The sequence below is a fragment of the Canis aureus genome, chromosome 5 (genome assembly GCF_053574225.1).
Source record: "Canis aureus isolate CA01 chromosome 5, VMU_Caureus_v.1.0, whole genome shotgun sequence".
Taxonomy (NCBI): Eukaryota; Metazoa; Chordata; class Mammalia; order Carnivora; family Canidae; genus Canis; species Canis aureus.
The window spans coordinates 78,808,265-78,831,607 of record NC_135615.1 but is presented as its reverse complement, the minus strand read 5'-3'; the positions used below and the strand labels follow the sequence as shown (position 1 = coordinate 78,831,607).

At 36.1% G+C, this 23,343-nt stretch overlaps 1 protein-coding gene across 26 annotated transcripts in view; it reads right to left on the bottom strand.

Annotated features, from left to right (window-relative positions):
* EIF4G3 (eukaryotic translation initiation factor 4 gamma 3) overlaps nt 1-23,343 on the bottom strand; it is a 331,329-nt gene that overhangs the window by 137,399 nt on the left and 170,587 nt on the right. For 11 of the 26 annotated variants that reach the window (XM_077899273.1, XM_077899274.1, XM_077899278.1 and 8 more), the window contains 3 exons: nt 14,622-14,717; nt 13,123-13,236; nt 9,644-9,676 (listed from right to left, as the gene is read on the bottom strand). In XM_077899273.1, coding sequence (XP_077755399.1) covers nt 9,644-9,676; nt 13,123-13,236; nt 14,622-14,651 — 177 coding nt within the window. In that variant the 5' untranslated portion in view covers nt 14,652-14,717. Of the gene's footprint in view, nt 1-9,643; nt 9,677-13,122; nt 13,249-14,621; nt 14,718-14,987; nt 15,088-23,343 lie in introns of all 26 variants that reach the window. The other 15 variants (XM_077899272.1, XM_077899270.1, XM_077899260.1 and 12 more) reach the window with 6 other exon arrangements.

The window sequence follows — 23,343 nt, the reverse complement described above, 5'->3', positions numbered from 1 at the left end:
ACCTGCTCTTCTCAACTAACACAGCGTATAAAAGGCCACTTAAAGCTTTAAGATGGGGAAATATAAAACTAGTCTTAAAATGTGGTCTAGCTCCAAAATCTCTTGAGTTGTCTCACAATTCCAGACATGAGCATTGCTATTGGTCCAAATAAAGGCAAGGATGAGCTTTGGGCCCACTCAAGTCTGTCTTAATCTTGAGTGTCAAGCTACCCATACATAGTAAAAGAAATAATTTTTTATCTTATGCTGAATTGGAAGAATTAGGATCCAACATCCAAGGCTCATCCCCATTTGAAAGGCCTTCACAACCCAGGACAAAGAAAGCCCTAAAGAGTTAAGTCACAGAAAAGCAACAGACAGTACAGCAGGAGAATGGAGTGGATGGGGGAACCAGATGGGGAAGGCCATAGAGAGTAGTAGTTGATGGAGATGAAAAGAAGACACAAGAAGCAAAGTTGCTAACACAGGAACCTGAGCAGAGACATACACAGCAATAGTGTCATGTTTTTTCCATTGGCACAGTTTTGGTAACAGACACAAGAATTTCTGTTGGCTGCAACCAAGAACACTGAACTAGTAAACTTTCCACCCTACACTTCACTTCTCATAAGTACACAGCAGATAGAATCTATTATTCATCAACCAATTATTCATATGAGCTGTAAACACATTTCATGAATGAACTTAAACATTTTTATAACTTGGTTAATATGGCAGGAGCCACAAAACTCTTACAGGCCTCAAGGAGAGGACAGTCATTCATCTGCTCAACTTCATGAGCATTACTCCATGCTGGATGCAGTGGACAGAAATCTTACTCCTGTAAGATACTTTTCCACCAACTCTAGAGGGCAGCCAAGACAAGGAGAGTATCAAACACAAGTGAAGATCCACTGTATTTATATTATCATTAAATTTTGTCAGAGTACTTACTGACTGAATAGACATGGTTTTATTAACTTGTGTAGAGCAAGAAAAGCATATATGGGCAAAGTTTCCCCACAAGTCTAACAGTTTACTATATGTGAATCCTTTTCCTGGCAATGGTTTCCAAATCCTCCACCAGGGTTTTTAACTCCTGTTTACCACAGCTGAGAATACAGCTTATTCAAGAAGGATTCAGAAGCCTGTTTTCTTCAGTTGTTTTGAAAGAAAAACAAGTGTTTCTGATGATACGGCTAATATTAATAAACACCTGAATCCAGGAAAATACCAAATTTATGGTTACATGGACATGCAATTTTTTTAAAAAAACTAAGACTTCAGCTTTGAAGCAATGAAGAAAAGTGTATTCATATATGTACATTAAATAATACTGAAGATTTATACAGCACTTACTAGCTACCAGGTACTGCTCTAATCATTTTACATATATGCTAAATTATTCTCACAACAAATCTCTAAGGTGGGTAGTATTATTAACACCCCCATTGGATATATGGGGAAATTGAGGGACAGAGAGACTAATTTACTAAAGGTCTCCCATCTGTAATTTAAACACAGTCAGGTTTAGGTCTATAACTTTAACTGTTACACACTCTACTTCTCATAAAATGGAATACTCCTTATATTTTCAAACAATTGTTGCCAATAAGAAGAAATGTTTTCTAAGGCTGAAGGGATATGGTGAGATCTTTATCCAACTACACTAATGAGTGGCATATCCCTCAATCATAGCTGATTCCTAGTAAGAAAAATGTTCCATCAATTACTTTATAGAATCCATGATTATTATTAAGGAAAATAAATTTCTAATTCTTGCAAGACTGTAATTCTTTACCTCCCTTAAAGTAACTGACACCTTTTCCTATGCTTCACATCCTTGGAACAACATTTACATCCTAGGTACAACAGAACTACTATTACTCGAACTCACTGTAGTAAGATTTTTATAGGGACAGGCTCTCTGGAGCTTATTTTTCCCCTTTAGAAGTTCCCTCCTTCTCCCCAACCCCTCCTCCTTCTCTCTCTCTCTCTCTCTCACACACACACACACACACTCACACACATATAACTACATGAGATTCTAATATATAGGGCTAGAAAAGGTGTAATGGCTGGAAAGGCAAAGAAATCAAAAGAAATGGATTCTCTTTTTTGTATTCTCTCTTAACCATTCAATTGTGAATTTAGCATTAGATTTAATAATGATGCAGGAAATTAAAAATCCGTGGGTAGGCATGGCAGCAAACTACAGGTTATTAAAAAGAACATATGAACGTGAATGAGCCTTCTCAAACTGTTTGCAATGCTTCTGAATTCCTTTTTCTCTTCACTGATCAAACTCTCCTGGATACTGGATGTAAGGACAGTACAGGACATTTAGTCTAACCACATATCTACAGTTTAAATCTCTTATTTGACATGCCCTTTGGGTTACAACTGAACAACTGAACAACTGAAGGTACAAATTCCAGTATATTATTAAATGGTGTTCTGACTTTCCTTCTACTGGCTCCAAATTTTTCTCTTTGCATCACCTTCCCTTTGGTCCAATAAATAGTCCTAAAAACACATCAAAGTCAAATCCTTCTTCTACAGAAGTGACAGATCTCTAAGTTATGTGAAGACAGCCATCACTGCCAACTTTTATACCAATGTCTTTTTTTTTGTTCTAAGCCAATCACTACCATCCATGCCCTGTCCCTCCAACCAAGATGTTGAATTCCCTCTTCAGCTTTCTCTCAGTATGGTCCCACAGTTCAGTTTCACTAAAGAGAAAATCAAACACAAACATCCAGATGGTGTCTGCCCAGAATGTACCTGGACTCACTCAATAAATTTATCTGTGCAAAATGAAAGAGCAACATCTCTCTCTTACTCTGGCTGACTACATTTCCATTAATAAAACCAAGAATAACAGAGGCTCTTTTGTCAACCACATTTTACTACTGATTGGTGCTGAGTTACAATCTTGTAAAACCCTTAAGTCTTCTTTATATACAACCTGGCAATAAGTCATGCTCTTCACTTTTGTATGTACTCTTAGAGTTATGTAATCAGGTTCAGATAGGGAATCTTGTATGTTATTCCTTTGAAAATATATCTAACAGAAAAGAAAAAAGAAAACATATCTAGCTAATTTAAACCCATCATTTCAGACTGTACAGATACTTCTGGATTCAAATGTATGATACAATGTCAAAACTGTATAACCATCAGCAAATCTGACAGGGATGTCACTAACCCAAGTCATTGATGAAAAATGTTGAAAAAGGCTAGGTAGAGAAGGGAGGAATCATGTATAAGAGAAGTATCATTTCCAATCTTGATTTCAATTTGTTTTAAGTCTTTTATCTTACAATGGTCCACTAGCATGCCAGGGGAATGGCAAGGGAAAGCAACAGCCCTCATTTGAGGTGGTACTTTGGGCAGCTTTCCCAAAGGGCTAGGGTACATTTAAAACAGAGGCTGAATTTAAAGTACTCATGATAGCTGACTTTCACTAAAACACTCTAGAAACCAGAAGGAAAATGTTGCATTTTAGAAAATCCTTCTAAAGGTGTGATAATTATGCCATTACCTAAAGTTTCCTGGCTAATAACATTAGTAATAAATGCTTTTTGAAGATGTTGGTAATTATATCACTTCTCATGACTTCACTCTCTAAAATCATCAAAAGACAGTTATCTCTAAAAAAAAAAATTTAATTAGACATTCCGTGAAAACTACCTATTCATTTTCAGCATTTGAAAAATCATATTCAATCACATTAGTTCTTCCTATGTGGAAAAAAACCTGACTAAATATTTATTAATTTGCAAAATAATAAAAACTATATCAAAGTATGTTTCTGATATCCCTACCTTTCTGCAATACACAGTTCAGACTACTAAGAGGAACAGTAAAGACTTGCAATTATGAATTTTTTAGGTTAATATCTTCAAAAATTCTAGAGTACTCAAGAAAAATAACAGTGCTATAATTTTCTCACAAGTTATAAAGGGACAAGCAGTGAAAAGTCCACATAATGGAATACCACTCAATTACCAACCAGATATTCTACTGCTTACAACAATTTACAATGAAGGCTATTATGTTCTAGGTTCTTTCTGTTCTTTCCTGGCACATGGCCAGGATCACATAATTTATGTTTCCTTAAGAATTAGAAGATGTAAAAAAAAAAAAAAAAAAAAAAAAAGATTTAGAAGATGTAAGCCCCAGAGCGGAGTATCTAACAGTCACTAGCCATATTTGATTATTTAAATTAAAATTAATTTAATCTTCAGTTGCATTGCACATTTCAAGTGGTCAATAGCCACATGTGGCTAGTAGCTACTATAGTGAATAGGGCAGACACGGAACATCACCACCACACAGAACATTCTATCAGACAGTAATGCTATGGAGGATTTTGTCAGATGGAAAAAAAAAAAAACGTAAAAACTGTTCAGGAACAGTCTGATTATGATGTAGACTCTGAGAAATAGGCAACCTTGTTAGAATACTTCACTCATAGGTAAAAATAGCTCAAAAAAGGGGGGAAAGACAGGCTGTGTCACTGCTAAGGAAAACTGACATTCACCAAGAACCTATTATGTGCCAGGGATTGTGAAGGCAGGTACTCTGATCCTCACAACACCATTAGGGACCAGGTGCTGTATTGCAACACTTTAATATTTTATCATTTATGAGCATATTTTATCCATTTCTCAGATAAAAAACCTGAGGTTCAAAGTTAGTTTGTAGTAAAGCTAAGATTCCCAGTTAAGCTGACTCCCAATCTGTGTTTACTATCTCTGCTGTAACTCTACGAGACTTTGGTGAATAAGGTACCAGATAAAACTGCCCATGACTGACTTACATTAAGCTCTGAAAAATCAAAGAGCACGGTCATAAGAGTGCATAAATGCTTTACAGATTTCCAAGTAATATCCACTAGACTCTGATATGCGAGGTCTGGCTGCAGAGGCAAGCCCTAAGCCTTCATTTATTTTACTTTCCAAATCTAAGAAACTGCCAAGAGCAATACAAATATTTCTCTACCAGAAACTAAGGCTTCAAATGTAACAGTACAACTTTGAGTGCAAAAACTTCTAAGGGTCATAATGGGGGAAAAAAATCAACATAAGGCAGCTGTTTTCTTTTAATCTTTTAGCAAAAAGAAGGAAACTACAACAGGAAAACAAGCAGTTTCAATGCTGCTTGCCACCAGGTAACATATTGCTTGCTGTGAAATACTATTAAGCTTTACAAAACTTTTGTTTACACTAAATCAGATTGTTTTGAATGTGGCATATTCTTCAACATTTGTGAATACTAACTGAACTAAAATCATGTATCAACACACTGCAAAAATGTTTTTGTTTTATGAACACTTTTAAATACCAATTCCCTGGTCTTTCTCAAAATGCAAAGACTATACAGCTATAGTTTTTTTTTTTTTTTTTTTTTACAGCTATAGTATTTAACCAACACTTGATCTCTGTTATGAAACCCCAAAGTGAAATAAGGACATGAACACAAGTAACTTTAAACCACAACTACACAAATTTCAACTACTAAACATGAAATTACTAACACAAGCCAGAATCTACATTATACTAAGTGACTTGTTTTTACTTATGAGTGTACATTCTGTTCTTTCAGTTTCTAATTACTTGGGATTTTCAAACATCGGAGTAAAAATAGTTGACATATTTCTAAAGCCAAAGGTGTCTGCATATAAAATTACGTAGTGCTTCTTCTTTTACCTTTGAAGAAAACTTTTATTCTAATCTGAAGCTTCCTTCAAGTTCCAAAATGCAAAAGGACATTCTAATCAATTAATGTGAAGAATCTCTGCAAAAGTCAAAAACTAATGGTACTAGAAGAAGACAAGGCTGACATAATTCTAACTGGAGCATGGTATTCCTGACTGGAGGGACTCAGTAAGAGCTCTGGCTGGCCACACAGAAAGATATTCTAAATAAAAGTAGTTCCAAGTAATAATTCTATAACAGTTTCTTGGTGCTATTAAACTAAAAATACTACTATCTAAAATCTTACTTCATTTCAATTCAGTAAACTTCACTTTACAAAGAAGAAAAAATATATGTTCTAGATTACTAAACTGGACAACTGTGTTTTCATTTCACAAGGAATTAACTTATCTAAATAACAGTATTTTTTTCCTTTGTAATGTTATTATAGGAGGAACTATTAGTAAGCATTCACAAAAAGCTATGTATTTACTGTTGAATTTTAGAAACAACGATCATAGGAAACATCACCCAGCATCAAATTGTTATGTTAAAAAAAAAATCAAAGCATAAAAGGATATATGATCAGCAAGGCAGCCACTGATGAACAATGCAATAAAGGAGAAATGAGAGATCTATTGACTAAGTCTAACTATTCAAAGCTAATTCTAACCCTTGATTTAATTCTTTCTGGCCAAAGATGATAAAACCATTTGTGCCTTCAATTCACAACAAACCAAAAATAACCTAGGACATCAAATGTTTTTCCCCTTTAAAAATGTATTCTTGGTATACCATTCAATGTTTTTTTAATGTTTGCTCTCATTATACTAGTCTCTATCTACTATTTTGTTTTATAATACTGCTTTGTCTCAATGTCTCTATGAACCTCTACCTGACTTTCTTTCTTTCTTTCTTTGAGAGAGAGAGAGAGAGAGATGGAGAGGAGCAAAAAAAAATGGGAGAGAGTGAATCTCAAGCAGGCTCCATGCCCAGCCCAGAGCCCAACAAAGGGCTCCCTCTCACAAGCCTGAAATCATGACCTGAGCCAAAATCAAGAGTCAGATGCTTAACTGGCTGAGCCACCCAGGTGCCCCTCTACATGACTTTAGATTTGAGAAGACTGTCTTAAATGCAGACTTCAATCAGTAATTTTCAAATAGGAAATAGTATCACCTCCATATTGGCTATTTGGAAATGTACGAAGGTGTTTTTTGTTTTTTTAATTGTCACTAGGGGAATTCTACTGGCATTTAGAGTCCTAAGGTTGCTAAATGAAGTGCAATTTACAGGGAAGTTTTTCATAACCCAAAATGACAATACCTATCCCATAGTGAAACAAATCAAATTGGTCTGTACATCCATGGATACAGAAGAGCAAACTCTTCCTAACAATTTGCTCTATACCATGCCACTGCTTCAGCTAGCTCCTGCTCAGCAGTGCCACTTCAACCCCTAACCCCTCCCTCCTCTAGTTCTCCACAGTAACGAATTACTGCTGCTGCCTCAACCAAAGTTATATGTTTCCTTACTCACTTAATTCTCTCTGGTGTAATGAAAACATGTTAACTGCTATTTAGAAAGGAAGAATGCCAGAGTAAATAGTAGCCAGCTACCTGAAGTTTTTGTATCCAAAAACAATGCTCTGGATTTATGCTGCATTTCAAGAACTAGTGTCAAAAAGTAATTATTTTCCTTGCTAATACAGAAGAAGTTAAGTATATACACATATGTAGTTTTTTTTTTAAGATTTTATTTATTTATTCATGAGAGACAGAGAGACAGAGAGAGAGAGAGAGAGAGGCAGAGACATAGGCAGAGGGAGAAGCAGGCTCCACGTAGGAAGCCTGATGTGGGACTCGATCCTGGGACTCCAGGATCACGCCCTGAGCCGAAGGCAGATGCTTAACCGTTGAGCCACCAAGGCTTCCCCGTATGTAGTTTTTTTATGGTTGAAACATACCATAATTTCACAAGCATCACCCCATAGCTAAATAAAGGACCAATCTGCCAATACTTTCTTAAGTCATATTACACAGGAAAAATGATTTCAGAATTGAAATCAACCTTTTCTCACAAAGACCCCTTTAAGTTTTCCTTTGTTTTTGGAATTTAAAGAAAAATAAAGTGTATCACAAACCTTTAGGCTCAGAAGAAAATTCTGAAAACAAACTTTCCTAAAAAAGACTATTTATAAAAGGTTTAAGTACAACATCCTTATTTGAGAACCACTGCGACTGAATAGAAATTATAGAAACATTCAGCCTTATATGAAGGAGCTCAGATATTGTTTTTCTTAATCACTAGTTTTTTTTCTACTCCACTTCTAGAGCAGAGTTTCTCTGCTCCCAGGTTTCTCTGTTAGGACTATATCTCTGGCTTGATTCCTAACTAAAATAAGCCTTACCTATATGACCCTTGACTAAATATTTTTAAAAATTTATAGTCGATCTTTTTACCTAAAGGCTTATCTTCTTTTTAATTATTAGTAATCGTGTCCCATAGATTAGTACTATGTGCCAAACACTGTTGAACATTTTCTTTCAATTACCTTGTTTACTCTTCATATCATTCCTAAGATGGGTACTAATACTGTCCCCATTTTACAGATGAGAAAACTGAGGCTGAGCCCAGTGAGTAACTTGCCTAAAATGACTCAGTTAATAAGGAAGAGTCAAACCTAGGTCTAGTTGACACCAAACCGCAAGCTCTTAAAGTACTTTAACAACACTATCTGTTGATACTAAAAAGTATGCAAATTTTGTTTCTTCGCCTAATCCAAAGAACTGCGCTCCATTTCATAAAACCACATCTGAGTTCTGCAAAGTGTCTTTAGCAGAATTTGCTTGGCTTTTATACCGTCTAAATTGAAAAGACTTTAAGAAATAGAGCCTTGTATTAAACCAATGGTAGACAATGAAATTCTGCAATTAAACCATCTCCATTTACTCAATAAGAATTCTAACTATGATAACCACAGGTTAAACAATGGGTAACATTTCTCTCATTTTATCAAACCATACTAGATTGCATAATAGTATAAAAAATAGCTACTACTTATTGACTGCTTACTTTATGTCAGATGCCTAAAGAATCTCATCTCTAATATAGAGGGTATTTATCCCCACTTTACAAGGGAACTGGAGTTCAGAAAAAGATCTGCTTAACCTAATTGGTTACACAGTAAAGCTGGTAATATGAACCAGATCTGTAAGGCCTAGGCCCTTTCTACTGTGGCAGGAGAAAATGTCTTAGGACACTCTCTAAAAAGCTATTTGAAGGGAAAAACCCTGCAGGGCTTTTCTTTCTCCCAAACCACCTCTTCTACTATATTCCTGCTAAATAAATTAGTGTCAGCATATACACTTTCAAATTTTAACTTAATCAGTTACTTCATTTAAAAAGAACAGGCTACAAATATTAAAATTAAATAAGGTATTTATTTTCTATGTATCCTGAGAATAATTCTATGCAGCAAATGAGTATGTATTACTGTTAATTTGATACTAGATCTAAGTTAGTAAATGAGATTAAGTGGTTTTAGAAATACTAACGCTGTTTTATACACATCAATGCAAGTTACATCAGAATGTTAACAGAAAACCCTTAGAATGTTGCCTATTCCAGTTAAATTAAAACAATAGAGATACCCACAAAATCTGTGAGAGCTTACTATATCTAAAATTTTTCAGGGTTCTCTAAATTCAGAGCAATTATTTTTTGGGGTAAAAACCACTCTATTATTTTTAAATTGTGCCATGAACAGAAGGGATAGGGTTTGTTAATAACAAAACGCTGTGAAATTAGTGAAGGACAAAAGAACAGAATCACAGGAGACTATGGCTACTCTTGCAGAGCACAGTTTGGGCAGTTCCCTGGAATGGCAGCATTCTAAGGGTCAGAAGCTACTAAAGCCCCCACCTATTGTTAAGGGTGATAGTGAAGGGGCAAGAGTACAGTACCTGGTGATGGGCAGGTCGAGGCCCCGCTGCAAACTGAGAAAAGGAGGGAAAACAAATACAAAAGGAAAGGCACAAAGAGTCAGAAACACCACAACAAAAACCAAATGTCACACAATATGCCAAAAGAAAAAAACCCACAAGAAAAAAAAAAAAAAAACACAAACAGTCAAAGCTTTGCTGCAGGACAGTGACAGACAGGTACTAAGATTCAACAGGTTAACACCACTACCAGGTATAGTTTGCCATTTATCAGCTGGGAGAGAAACAGCTAAGCTGTTAGGCACATAAGGGTACCTCTCTGATAGGAATATTAAAAAAAAATAAAAATAAAAAAATAAAGCAGAAGGAGTTTTGAAATACTAAGTGGTTACATTAAGACAAACAGGAAAAGGTCAAGGGTGCTTATGCAAATTGATATAGCTGGAGAAAATGAGAAAAGTTTTTATATTACAAGAAATAGGAAGTAATTAAAATGTCCCACAGGAAATAAAAAATGTTAACAGGACTGATTTCAAATTTACTTAAGTTTAATGGGGTATCTCACACATGAAATGGAAATTTCAGTATCTTCCTTTATTTCTTAAAGAATAAAATTTCATTTATATATCTATAAATATACAGGCATATTTATAATATATAAACATGTATTTAAATATATATATAACTATATATTTAAATACAATTAACTAGTAAAGTAGAATATTAGCATACTAAAGCAAATAGCTGGTAATGAACATCACTCTCTAACATGATTAATCAAAGTGGTACTATTACAAGCTTAAGAAGAAAAAAGAGTGAAAGAACTCAAATTTCTATACACAACAGCACAACACTGTCCATATGTACCTACTGCTATCTGATAAGGATAATAAAAACAACAGAAAATATATAAATCCTTAGCCCAATACAGTGCTTGAAAGCAGGTAATACATACTCCAACTCTCCCTCTCCCTAACTTACAATGAAAGAAAAATCTTTCTACCAACAAAATTTTTTAAATACTAAACCTCTAAGATCACCTAATTCTTCATCACTTCCAATGTGATTTCACTAAAAAGGACAGAGAAAAACTATTTGGGACATAGCGTCATGTACTGGCTACTAATTAACTATCAAAATGTTAACCACCCTCTTTTAATAGTGAAAAGAAAATATTTACAAAGCAGTAGTAAACACAAACCACACAGGGCATTAACATAACACGTTTAAGAAACTAAAATATGTCTTCAGTTGTTTGATTTGCTAGAGAGCCTTCTGTCAACTCACACTACAGGTGAATCAGACTGAAGATTAACTAAGAAGCAATCCCTCACACTCAGAATTTCTGAGTTACATGCAAGAGATGTGGAATTATTTCCCTAACTGCCATTATTTCATATAAATAATTTTCAACAAACTGCAGTGGAGCACATACCATAACATAGGAGTTTTCTGCTGAAGCCTGCTTTATTAAGAATTCATCTTAGAAGCTAAAGTATTACCTATTTTTCAAGTAATGAAATGTGTCTTAAAAACAATTCAAAGTTATTCAGCATAACTGAATGTGATTACAGTGTGTTAGGTCAGCCATTTTATTTGCTAACTATTGTAAAAGAGATTTTCAGAATGATGATAAGGACAGCTATAATTCTTGCAAAATATTTTCTCTTCATAGAAACTGAGGTCTTATATTTTCAGTTTTCCAATTATGAAAAGAAAACAGATCATACCTCTACCATGGACATCAAGTTTCAAGAATAGGCAATATCACCCATGTGGTATGAAAGTAGGGGGTGGAAGTGAGATGTCTCTTCATGACACTTTTGAAGAAAATGGGAGAGAAGGGCCATGTTAAAAAATTAACCTGAATATAGCAGTACCTGTCTTATCACTGTTCCACAGAAAGGTGCCATTTCTAAGGCTCTAAAATAAAAGTTGCAACTTCATATACTTGGAAGGTTCCAGTCAAAAGAGAACTTTCTATGAGCAAGAGGAGTACCTTATAAAGTTACACATATATTAAACAACAACAACAACAACACAAGTTAGTGGGAAAGTACCCTAGTCTATTTTGCACTAGTCACCATTGGCTATTGAGCTTTCCACTTGGAATGACAACAATCTTAATCCTAGGGTAACTGTAAGCAACAGAACAAACTGTAGTCGCTGCTGGCTCATATTAAAAATAGAAACTTTTCATTTCTTTTTTTTTTTTTAAGGGGTCTTTAAGATGGTGAGGACTGTAGGTATTAAGGAAAGCAGCCTTCTGTGAACTTGAATCGAATGTTAATGCCACCCACCCACCAACCCACTCACTCTTCTGTGCAGTTGGCAACAGGGCATGGCCAACATAACACTGATGTATCTTTGGTACTCGGCACCACAAAATATAACCAGTAGATACAGGTTACTGCAAAATCCAAACTGTTCTCCCTCTTCCAATTAGGCATTTAATAGCTATTTTGGAGGCTATTTAAAAATAAACTATTGTTTAAAGAGTTCCAGTACAACCAGAAAATGGAATAGAGAGGTAGCTAGCTAATCAGTACCTTTTTGCTTTTAAACAAGATTTTCAATAATGTGACTTTAACTAAGATACTATACATCAAGTAGAAATATGGACACAAAGATAACCTGAAAGAGGGAGGGGGAACACTTGAAGCCACTTGGATTGCAAAGGCAGCTGTCCAGGGAAGAACAGAATAGCCTAAACTGTGCAATTGCCAATGGCCCATTAATGCAGAAATAGAATGGAGTAAGCTTTAGCTGCTCTACAAGCCATGGGAAGGGTCCCTTCCTTAGTGCAACAGCTTACCTCTCCTCACCAGTTGGGATAGCTGTGGGATGGATGAGACTAGACTATGGCAACTTGGGATGTAAAAGAAAATGCAATCCTGTCAAATTTCATATCCCAACTTCACCCTCCCAGCACCAACACAAATGAAATAAAGAAAACTTGACCCAAAACAACAAGCAAGAGTAGTCCAGGGTTTGCTAGTCTTGCACTTGTTTTGGGATATGTAATGGAATGTTATGTGTGTGGTTTTTAGTAATGGGGGTGGTAATGGTCACTAGCAGAGCAGATGGCAAAAATTGCATAGAGGATAGTATCTGAAGAGTTTATGACCACAGAAAAATGGCTGACAACTACAGACAATTTCCTCTTTGATAATCAATTATAAAATGGAAAGAGGGAAAAAGAGCCTTAAAATTTATCTTTTAAAATCAAATTTTCTGAAAGGGATATCCCTCTTCAAGTTTAAAATAAAGAAAAATCTAAGTCCCAAATTACTCCTGTCTAATTCCCAATCAAGAGGACCCACCCAATTTGTTATTCTTTTCCCACTATGCCTGGCAGAAACTGCCATGCTAGCTTAGACTTTCAGAGAAGAAGCAATCAAAGCATTTCTGTTCATCAGCCAATAAATGGATGTGGTCAAAAATAATGAGTGCCAGAGGCACCACTGCCTGCAAGAAGTACAGTTTGTTATATTGCTTACAATGCAGTATTTTATCCAGCCTCTTCCAGCCAAGGACCTGTAAACGGGAGTCTGTTCCAAAACCTTCCTCCTCTTCCAGTTGTCTGTGCAATGTATTGGCACTGTTCTGCTGGGCTGTCAAAAAAACTGGTTTAGAGATGCAGCTCTTCAGTCAGGTTTTGCGCCAGTTCTAACCATGTAAATTTCTTTTCTTTCAATAATTATAAAAGGGAGAAGGGGATGAAGAGGGCCATAGAATTCTTTGCAATAAGAGCTTACCATAATGTCCCATGTTTAATGACTAGAAGCAGGGCCTATCTAAATTAATCTGGTGAGATCTCAGGCCCACTCCAAGTAGTCAAGTATCCACATCCCCAAACCACTCTCAGAATACAACTTGCATCAGATATTTCTTGTTGATCATTTCAGCAAAAAAAAAAAAAAAAAAAAAAGACAAGCAAACAAGCAACTAGGACCAAAGTCCCACCTCTTTAGAAAGGTTCTTCTACCCCCTGGGGAGAACAAAGATCTAAGAGTAGGTATTGGAGAAGAGGGCAATAGGGAAAAGGAAGACAGGAAGAGGGTAAGAAAGAGATTACAATTTGGTGCAGTCCATGATCTCTAGTTCTTTGAGCAATCTTTAATACATTTGAACATTTCTTAGTTCATGCATAAAACCAAATGAAGAGGAGCTAATGCAATGAAAATACCCCTATACTACAGGCAAAAAAGCACGGGTGGGGAACCAAAAGAAGATACCTGTATTCTGAGGAAAACACAAAGCTGAGACACCAGTAGGAATGTGAGATACAATGTGAGATGTTACAGAAGCACTTTCTGGCAAAAACTAGTCATGCAGGGAAGGAAACGACGTTCTAAGGAATGGACAGCTGAAGCCACTAAATACTTTCGTAAAACAGAAGGATGAACCTTGAGTAAATTCTCAGTTTTGCAATATTTATTGCAATCCATGTAAAGGATGAGCAAAGAGGATGATAACATTTTAATTTGTATGACAATTTATTTACTATCTGAAAAAATGAATACACCATTGGTGTATTTCATGCATATGTCCAAACTATCAAATGGTTAGAACTGATCTAGTGACACCGATTCAGAAATCTTACTTCCCAAACCACTGAAATTTGAGAATCCAAATAATAAAATTTACTTTTAAAATCACTGTGCTTTACTCTCCTCCTGAATTTTGAACAGTACAACAAATTAAGAGCTGAAATGAACTTGAATGCAACCATTTTTTTAAAAAATCATGCCACAGAAAAGTAAAAGAAGATAAAAAGCTCCATTTCTTCTTTTTTTCAATAAATTTTAAGTATTACTATATTAAAAATCTGAAAATGCAATGCTAACCAATTATCATAAATAAATAAATAATCAATCAATCAATCCTTGGGAAAATTTTTTCAAAAACAAGTAAAAATTTTAGCCAAAGGAACCTAAGCTACTAAAAACAAACTTGAATGGAAACCATTGTCTAGAACAAGCTTCTGCTTACTTACCGGAGAACGGGTCTGAGGTTGTGAATTCATTGTCTGAGGGGCTTGAGGGTATACCAACGTGGTTGGACCTGCATTCTGTCCAGAGGGATATGGGGTCTGTCAAAAGGAAAAAAATGGCAAGAACATTATCATATACTGAATGTATATGGCATGGTAACTCGAAGTATTAAAAAGAAATTTATAGAAATATTTACTAGTGTGGTTCACAGCTCTACTTTTAAAAATTTATCTTTACTACTATATGCAGTAATTCAGAATCACAACAACATTTTTTAAAGGTTACCTTAAACCTCCTGATAAGGAGACATCTGCAAGCCAATAACCTAAGTACAATGATTTGATAACTGAAGTACAGAGAACACTCACTGTCAATTCATCTATTTCTGAAACGGACAGAACATGCCACAAACAAAATCAAACATGGCTGAGAGAACTTGTGACTGCTGTGATGAGCTTTCCAAAGTACCTACAAGCAAAGAAAACCATTGAGGAAGATGAAGATATCCCAGAGCCAGATTAGCAGTTCACTAGGTTAACCACTATACTATTGCTGTTCTCTTCCTCTGTTTACATTTTAATTCTTTTACATGATGACTTTTTTTTACATAAAAATCTACAGTCAATAAGAACTTTAGATAAAACCGTGGGATAAGTAGCATTATGTACTAACTTACCATAGGTTTTCTGAAAATAAAAGAATAAGCTTTTTTTTTTTTTTTTTAGATTTTATTTATTCATTCATGAGACACACACAGACAGGCAAAGACATAGGCAGAGACATAGGGAGAGGGAGAAGTAGGCTCCCTCTAGGGAGCTCGATTCGGGACTCGATCCGCGGACCCCAGGATCATGCTGTGCGCTGAAGGCAAACAATCACTGAGCCACCCAAATCTCCCAAAAGTATAAGCTTTTCATTATGAAGCCATGTTAAATACTAGAGACTAATAGTCTATATGCTACTGCTCCAGAAAAAATAAAAATAAAAAAGCAAAAAACTTGTAACATGTTTAAAATGAAATACTGGCAATAGCCATAGACACAGAATCAGAGGATCTGGCTTCAAATCCTAACAACTGCCACTTACCTGGGTAAGTAATTTATCTTGCCCATGTATATATAAAAAAAAAACAAAACTAATCTACCTCATAAGGAAGGTGCTAAGATTAAATGATGTAAAAATTAATTACCATACGATCCCCTTTTAATTACCACAGTGCTAATTTTACAAATGAAATCAAAGGTCAGAAAATTTGAGTGTTGGGCACCTGGGTGGCTTAGTTATAGTAGAGTGTCCAACTCTTGATTTTGGCTCAGGTTGTGATCTCATGGGTCAAGAAATTGAGTCTGCTTAGGATTCTCTCCCTGTGCCCCTTCAGCCACTCATTAGCTTTTCTCTCTCTCTCTCCCTCTCAAATAAATAAATGAATCTTAAAAAAAAAAAAAAGAAAAAGAAAATTCAAGTATCTTACCCAAGGTAACTAAGTAAAAGGTATTTCTAGAAAATACTCCAATTTTGACTTAAAAGAAAATTCTACAACTTTTTGTCATCTGTTGACCATTTAGTGATAGTTCAGCTGGGATTAACAATTTAAAGCAAATGTCTGACGGGTGACTGGCTGGCTCAGTTGATGGAACATGTGACTTTTGATATTAGAGACATGAGTTCAAGCACCAAATCAGGGGCAGAGAGTACATTAAAAAAATAAATCTTTAGAGCGAATGTTTAAAAAGTTCATCAAAACTTTTTTTTAAAATTCATGATAGAGAGAGAGAGAGAGAGAGAGAGAGAGAGGCAAAGACACAGGCAGAGGGAGAAGCAGGCTCCATTCCAGGAGCCCGATGCGAGACTCGATCCTGGGACTCCAGGACTGCGCCCCAGGCCAAAGGCAGGCGCTAAACCACTGAACCACCCAGGGATCCCCCATCAAAACTTTTAAACGATGAAAACAAAACAAAATTAATGGGAAAAAAAAAACAAAACAACTTCATACTGGACACAGAGGATAATTTCCAATCTTTCAACATGATAACCTTATACTCATCTCTATAACCAACAATAAGGCTCCATATCAGGTTAATATTCCTTTTCACTGTAGGTGTAATAAATCTGGCCACAAACTGAAAATTCGGACAGCAAGTATCTCACATCTATTAAATAGGTGATAACTGCTTCAAATACAACCCAAAAGTATTCACAGATTTCTCACCAAAGATAATTTTTAAAAGTACTATTTGAAACATGAAGTTTTCACAAGTATGTATTCACAAACTCAAACTCTGGAAGGCTGGATGGAGGTTGACTATTTCAACTTAAAGTTAACTTTCTAATTCAAGTTAACTGTTTCAACTTCAGAGAGGAAAATGGATTTCTTACCAACTCTGGCTGTAAAGTATTTCATCAAATTCGATTATGATATTTTGATATAGGTGTAAAATACAGCACTAATTTCAATCTTTATCAAATTAAACAAAGAGATCAAATGTTAAGAAAGTCTATTCTCCATGGTAAGGCTCATTGGTTTTAGGAAATCTTGACACTTTATTCTCAACATTTAGTGATGTTGGCTGAAGCGTAAGCTTCTGAATATCAAGATACTAAATACAACATTCAGATGTACAACTTCTAAAATCATACAGAAATGTTCTTTCTATCCTTCAAGAAGTTAGGTGACAATTTTGTCCTCCCACAGCTAGAGCACTACAGAAAGGAAAAGTAGATCATTTTTGTTTTCAGAGTTGATAGTAAATATATACACAATGGCCATATTTGACCTTATTTAAAACATATTGATGATGATATAACTTGTACTTGTCGATGCTACAAAGAGTCCAATTGTGAAAGATGCATCTAGGTTTTTTTCTCTCCTCTCCACATGCAATGACATGATTTATGAAGTTTATTAAGTCATTCTGGAATAACTTGCTTAATATACTACCATACTTGATGAAAAATACTACAAGTATTTGAACTGTAATATTCTACAGACATGTTTCATAATATCAAATAAATAGAGAACTAGGTACAAATCAAGAAAGTATCATTTCAGTAGCCATCAGAGGCTTTTTTTTTTTTTTAAGATTTTATTTATTTACTCATGAGAGACATACACAGAGAGAGAGAGAGGAGAGACACAGGCAGAGGGAGAAACAGGCCCCATGCAGGGAGCCCAACGATGGACTCGATCCCAGGTCCCCAGGATCACGCCCTGGGCTGAAGGCGGCGCTAAACCGCTGAGCCACCCGGGCTGCCCAAGTCATCAGAGGTTTTGTTTGCACTTTCTCAAAGATATTACAAAGACTTACTTATCAAAGTATATGTATATACATGAATTATTATTTAAACTGCCAACTTTATAAGCGTTACAGACTTGCATTCTCATTTTTTATGTTTCAGTGAAACTTCCTTTGGAAGGGAAGTCACTGAGCCCTTTTAATCTACTTGGAGAAATTAGAACACAAGAGTAACAACAAAAACAAGCAAATGGTGTTAATTGACAAACTGTTAGAATGCCAATAAAGATAAGCCAACGAAAACAGTTTCTTTGATGCAGACATAACCTTTAAGTCCAAAATAACTATTTAAGAAACAGTGATTGGGGGGCACCTGAGTGTTTCAGGTAGTGATCCGGGGGTCCTGGGATCAAATCCCACATTGGGCTCCCCACAGGGAACCTGCCTCTCTCTCTGCCTATGTCTCTGCCTCTGTGTGTCTCTCATGAATAAATAAATAAAATCTAAAAAAAAAAAAAGAAGAAAGAAATAGTGATTTGGGTAATTAAAGATAAAAATTTGAGGGTAAGTTCCATTATAAGACAGAATCTACTAACACAGCATCTTAGGTCCAGATATGATGGCTTTTAAAAACTATGAATATAAAAAAAAACTATGAATATATGAAGAAAAACAATAAGGATTTCCAATTTTTACAATATAATACAATGGACTCAGGCCAACAAAAGTAATTTTAACAGGGGGGTGCCTGAATGGTTCAGTTGATTAAGCATCTGACTCTTGATTTCGGCTCAGGTCATGATCTCAGGGCCCTGGGATTAAGCCCTGTGTTGGGCTCTGTGCTCAGCAGGAATCTGCTGGAGAATCTCTCCATTTCTCTCTCTCCTTGCTCACTCTCTCTTTAAAACAGATAAACAAATCCTTTTTAAAAAATTATAACAAAACATTTACATCTCTTACCATGTTTTTAGGCACTATTCTAAAGCATTTCACTTTTAACTCAGAAATGAAAGGTTATTTTATTTCTTCTGTTTAAGATTCATTCTTCACCTGAAACAAATATTGCCATAATTACTAAATTCAATATTGTGGGGGATCTCTGGGTGGCTCAGTGGTTTAGCGCCTGCCTTTGGCCCAGGGCATGATCCTGGAGTCCCGGGATCGAGTCCTGCATTGGGCTCCCCGCATGGAGCTGCTTCCCCCTCTGCCTGTGTCTTTGCCTCTCTCTCTGTCTCTCTGTAGGTCTCTCATGAATAAATAAATAAAATCTTAAAAAAAAAAAAAAAAGTTCAGGCAACACCCTTTTTGAACTCAGCCACAGTAACTTCTTGCAAGATACATCCACAAAGGCAAAAGAAACAAAAGCAAAAATGAACTATTGGGACTTCATCAAGATAAGAAACTTTTGCACAGCAAAGGATACAGTCAACAAAACTCAAAGACAACCTACAGAATGGGAGAAGATATTTGCAAATGACATATCAGATAAAGGGCTAGTTTCCAAGATCTATAAAGAACTTATTAAACTCAACACCAAAGAATCCAATCATGAAATGGGCAAAAGACATGAAAAGAAATCTCACAGAGGAAGACATAGACATGGCCAACAAGCACATGAGAAAATGCTCTGCATCACTTGCCATCAGGGAAATACAAATCAAAACCACAATGAGATACCACCTCACAGCACTGAGAATGGGGAAAATTAACAAGGTAGGAAACCACAAATGTTGGAGAGGATGCAGAGAAAAGGGAACCCTCTTACACTGTTGGTGGGAATGTGAACTGGTGTAGCCACTCTGGAAAACTGTGTGGAGGTTCCTCAAAGAGTTAAAAATAGACCTGCCCTACGACCCAGCAATTGCACTGTTGGGGATTTACCCCAAAGATACAGATGCAATGAAACGCAGGGACATCTGCACCCCGATGTTTATAGCAGCAATGGCCACAATAGCCAAGCTGTGGAAGGAGACTCGGTGTCCATCGAAAGATGAATGGATAAAGAAGATGTGGTTTATGTATACAATGGAATATTACTCAGCTATTAGAAATGACACATACCCGCCATTTGCTTCAACGTGGATGGAACTGGAGGGTATTATGCTGAGTGAAATAAGTCAATCGGAGAAGGACAAACATTATATGTTCTCATTCATTTGGGGAATGTAAATAATAGTGAAAGGCAATATAAGGGAAGGGAGAAGAAATATGTGGGAAATATCAGAAAGGGAGACAGAACGTAAAGACTGCTAACTCTGGGAAACGAACTAGGGGTGGTAGAAGGGGAGGAGGGCGGGGGGTAGGGGTGAATGGGTGACGGGCACTGGGGGTTATTCTGTATGTTGGGTAAATTGAACACCAATAAAAAATAAATTTAAAAAAAAGTTCAAAGTGTTAAAAAATACATATATATAAAATTTACTAAATTCAATATTGTGAACCTGTGTGCATACACATGCAAATCTGAATGAAAAGTTATGTTGCAGGGCACCTAGGTGTGGCATGGTTGGTTGGGAGATCAACTCTTGGTTTTGGCTCAGGTTGTGATCTCAGAGTCATGGGAACAAACCCCATGTGGGGCTCCATGCTCAGCATGAAGTTGGCTTAAGATTCTCTCTCTCCTTCTCCCTCTGCCATTCCCATGCTTGCTCTCTCTCAAATAATTATGAAGAAAAAAGAAAAAAATTAAGTTGCCACAACTTTACGAAGGGCTGTTAGATAATACCTACCAAATTTCATTTAAAAACAATTTTTAGGGCAGCCCGGGTGGCTCAGTGGTTTAGCGCCGCCTTCAGCCCAGGGTGTGATCCTTGAGACCCTGGATCGAGTCCCACGTTAGGTTCCCTGCATGAAACCTTCTTTCTCCCTCTGCCTGTGTCTCTGCCTCTCTCTCTGTGTGTCTCTCATGAATAAATAAAACCTTAAAAAAATTTTTTTTATTCCAGTATAGTTAACACACAGTGTTACACTAGTTTCAAGTATAAAATACAGTTATCAAATAATTCTATATATTACTCACTGTTCATCAAGGTAAGTATATGGGGCATCTGGGTGTCTCACTCAGTTAAGCGTCTGCCTTTGGCTCAGGTCATGATCTTGGGGTCCTGGGATTGAGCCCATCTCAGTCTTCTTGCTTAGCAGGGAGTATGCTAGTCCCTCTCCCTCTGTTCCTCCCTCCCACTCACACGCACACTTGGGTACATTCTTTCAAATAAAATCTTTAAAAAAAAAAAAGAAAAGGAAAGAAAAGAAAAAAATGCTAAGTGTACTCTTCATCCCCTTCCTCTATTTCACTCACCCTCCACCCACCTCCCCTCTGGTAACCATATGTTTGTTCTCTATACTTAAGAATCTGTTCTTTTTCCTTTGTTGTGTTTTGTTTCCTAAATTACATGAGTGAAATCACATGGTATGTCTCATTCCACTTAGCATTAAACCTTCTAGATCAAACAAAAAACAAAAAAACACCTTCTAGATCCATTCATGTTGTTACAAATGGCAAGATTCCATTCTTTAAAAAAAAAAATTCATTCTTCTTATGGCTGAATACTATTCCATTCTACCGTATCTTCATTACCCATTCATTTATCAATGGACATTGGGCTGCTTCTTCCATAATTTGGCTATTGTAAATAATGCTGCAAATATCCTTTTGAATTAGTGTTTTCATATCCTGATCACCTTTTATTTATTTATTTATTTTTATTTATTTTTATGATAGTCACAGAGAGAGAGAGGCAGAGACATAGGCAGAGGGAGAAGCAGGCTCCATGCACCGGGAGCCCGATGTGGGATTCGATCCCGGGTCTCCAGGATCGCGCCCTGGGCCAAAGGCAGGCGCTAAACCACTGCGCCACCCAGGGATCCCCCTGATCACCTTTTAAATAAGCTTATCTGTTTGACACACAAATCCATTTTAAGGAACAAAAATATACCTAAGGCCAAAAAAGGGGGGAGGAGGGGAACATGATAAATTTCCATGTTTTTCTAGGAAGAGGTGAAAATATACTATAGTCAGTCAGTGAGAGAATATAAATGAACGCTACTTGTGTAGATTTTTTGATACATAAAATGTAATATATTTATAAATTTATATAAGATGTCTTCCTGAGCAAACGTTAAGTTTGCTAAGCAAACAGCATCAGCTACTTTAGAAGAATGGGAAATGAAAAATATAGGATACAACTTGTGGTTTTATTTTACACGATTCTGTATTACAAGTTTTTCCTTATTCAAGGATCAAAAGAATTGATTACTTTAATAATAAATCCAAAATGAAAATAACCTCTATCCTCTTCATATGATAGGAAAAACAAAGTCGGCCAGAAAATACACTAGGAATTCTGTATTTTGCAAAGTTCTAAATATTCTTGGCACATAATAAAACGTAACCTCATGATCACAATTAAAATTAAATCAACAAGGGGCACCTGGGTGTCTCAGCGGTTTGGCATCTGCCTTTGGCTCAGATCGTGATCCCGGGGTCCTGGGATCCAGTCCCACATCAGACTCCCCATAGGGAGCCTGTTTCTCCCTCTGCCTATGTCTCTGCCTCTCTCTGTGTCTCTCATGAATAAATAAATATAATCTTTTAAAATTAAATCAAGTCAACAATATTTACTGAAATCTAACACAAAGAGAATATAGATAGCTGTGGCCTACGTACATAAATGAGGCTGAGGATTTATGGTTATGGGTTTTTTTTTAACCTTCAAGAATTTCACAGGGTGCCTGGGTGATTCAGTGGGTTAAGCATCTGCCTTGGGCTCAGATCATGATCCCAGGCTCCTGGGATGAAGTTCTGCATTGGGCTCCCTGCTCAGCAGGGAGTCTGCTTCTTTTTTTCCCTCTCCCTCCCACTACTTGTGCTCTCTTTCTCAAATGAGTAAAATCAAGAGAAAAAAAAAAAAACTTCACAATTTAACCAATAAAAGATAGATATAGATGAAAGAATTATTTCCTCAGCCATAGACTATAATATTTTCAATCATTAAAAAAATACAGAGGAACGTGTAATGGTATATAATGAATGGTACTGAGAAAGAATGTTGGAAAAAAGCACACGTACATACAGAAGGTATGGGTAGCATTTCAAGTCAGTAAGAGAATACACAGAATTACTTGATAAAATATATTAGGATGACTGGAGAGTAATTTTGGGTGAAAGGTGAATATACACCCTCAACTCATGGTACCAAAAAACTGCATGTTGATTAAAAATGTTGGAATACAGAATATTAAACTGTAAAGGTGCTACAGGCAAATCTTTTTCTATCATTCAGAGCTGGGAATACCTTTTAAATCTAAATAAAAGACTACAGATACAGCAATAATTTTTAAAACAGATTATTATTAATTTATAAAAGCTCTTAACTGTTTTAAATTTTTTCTTTATAAGTATATGCATGTGCATATACATGTATTCCTTCATGATTATTACTAGCTATATAGTGAGAAACTCTTCTACCACATAAGCAAATGTTTGACACTT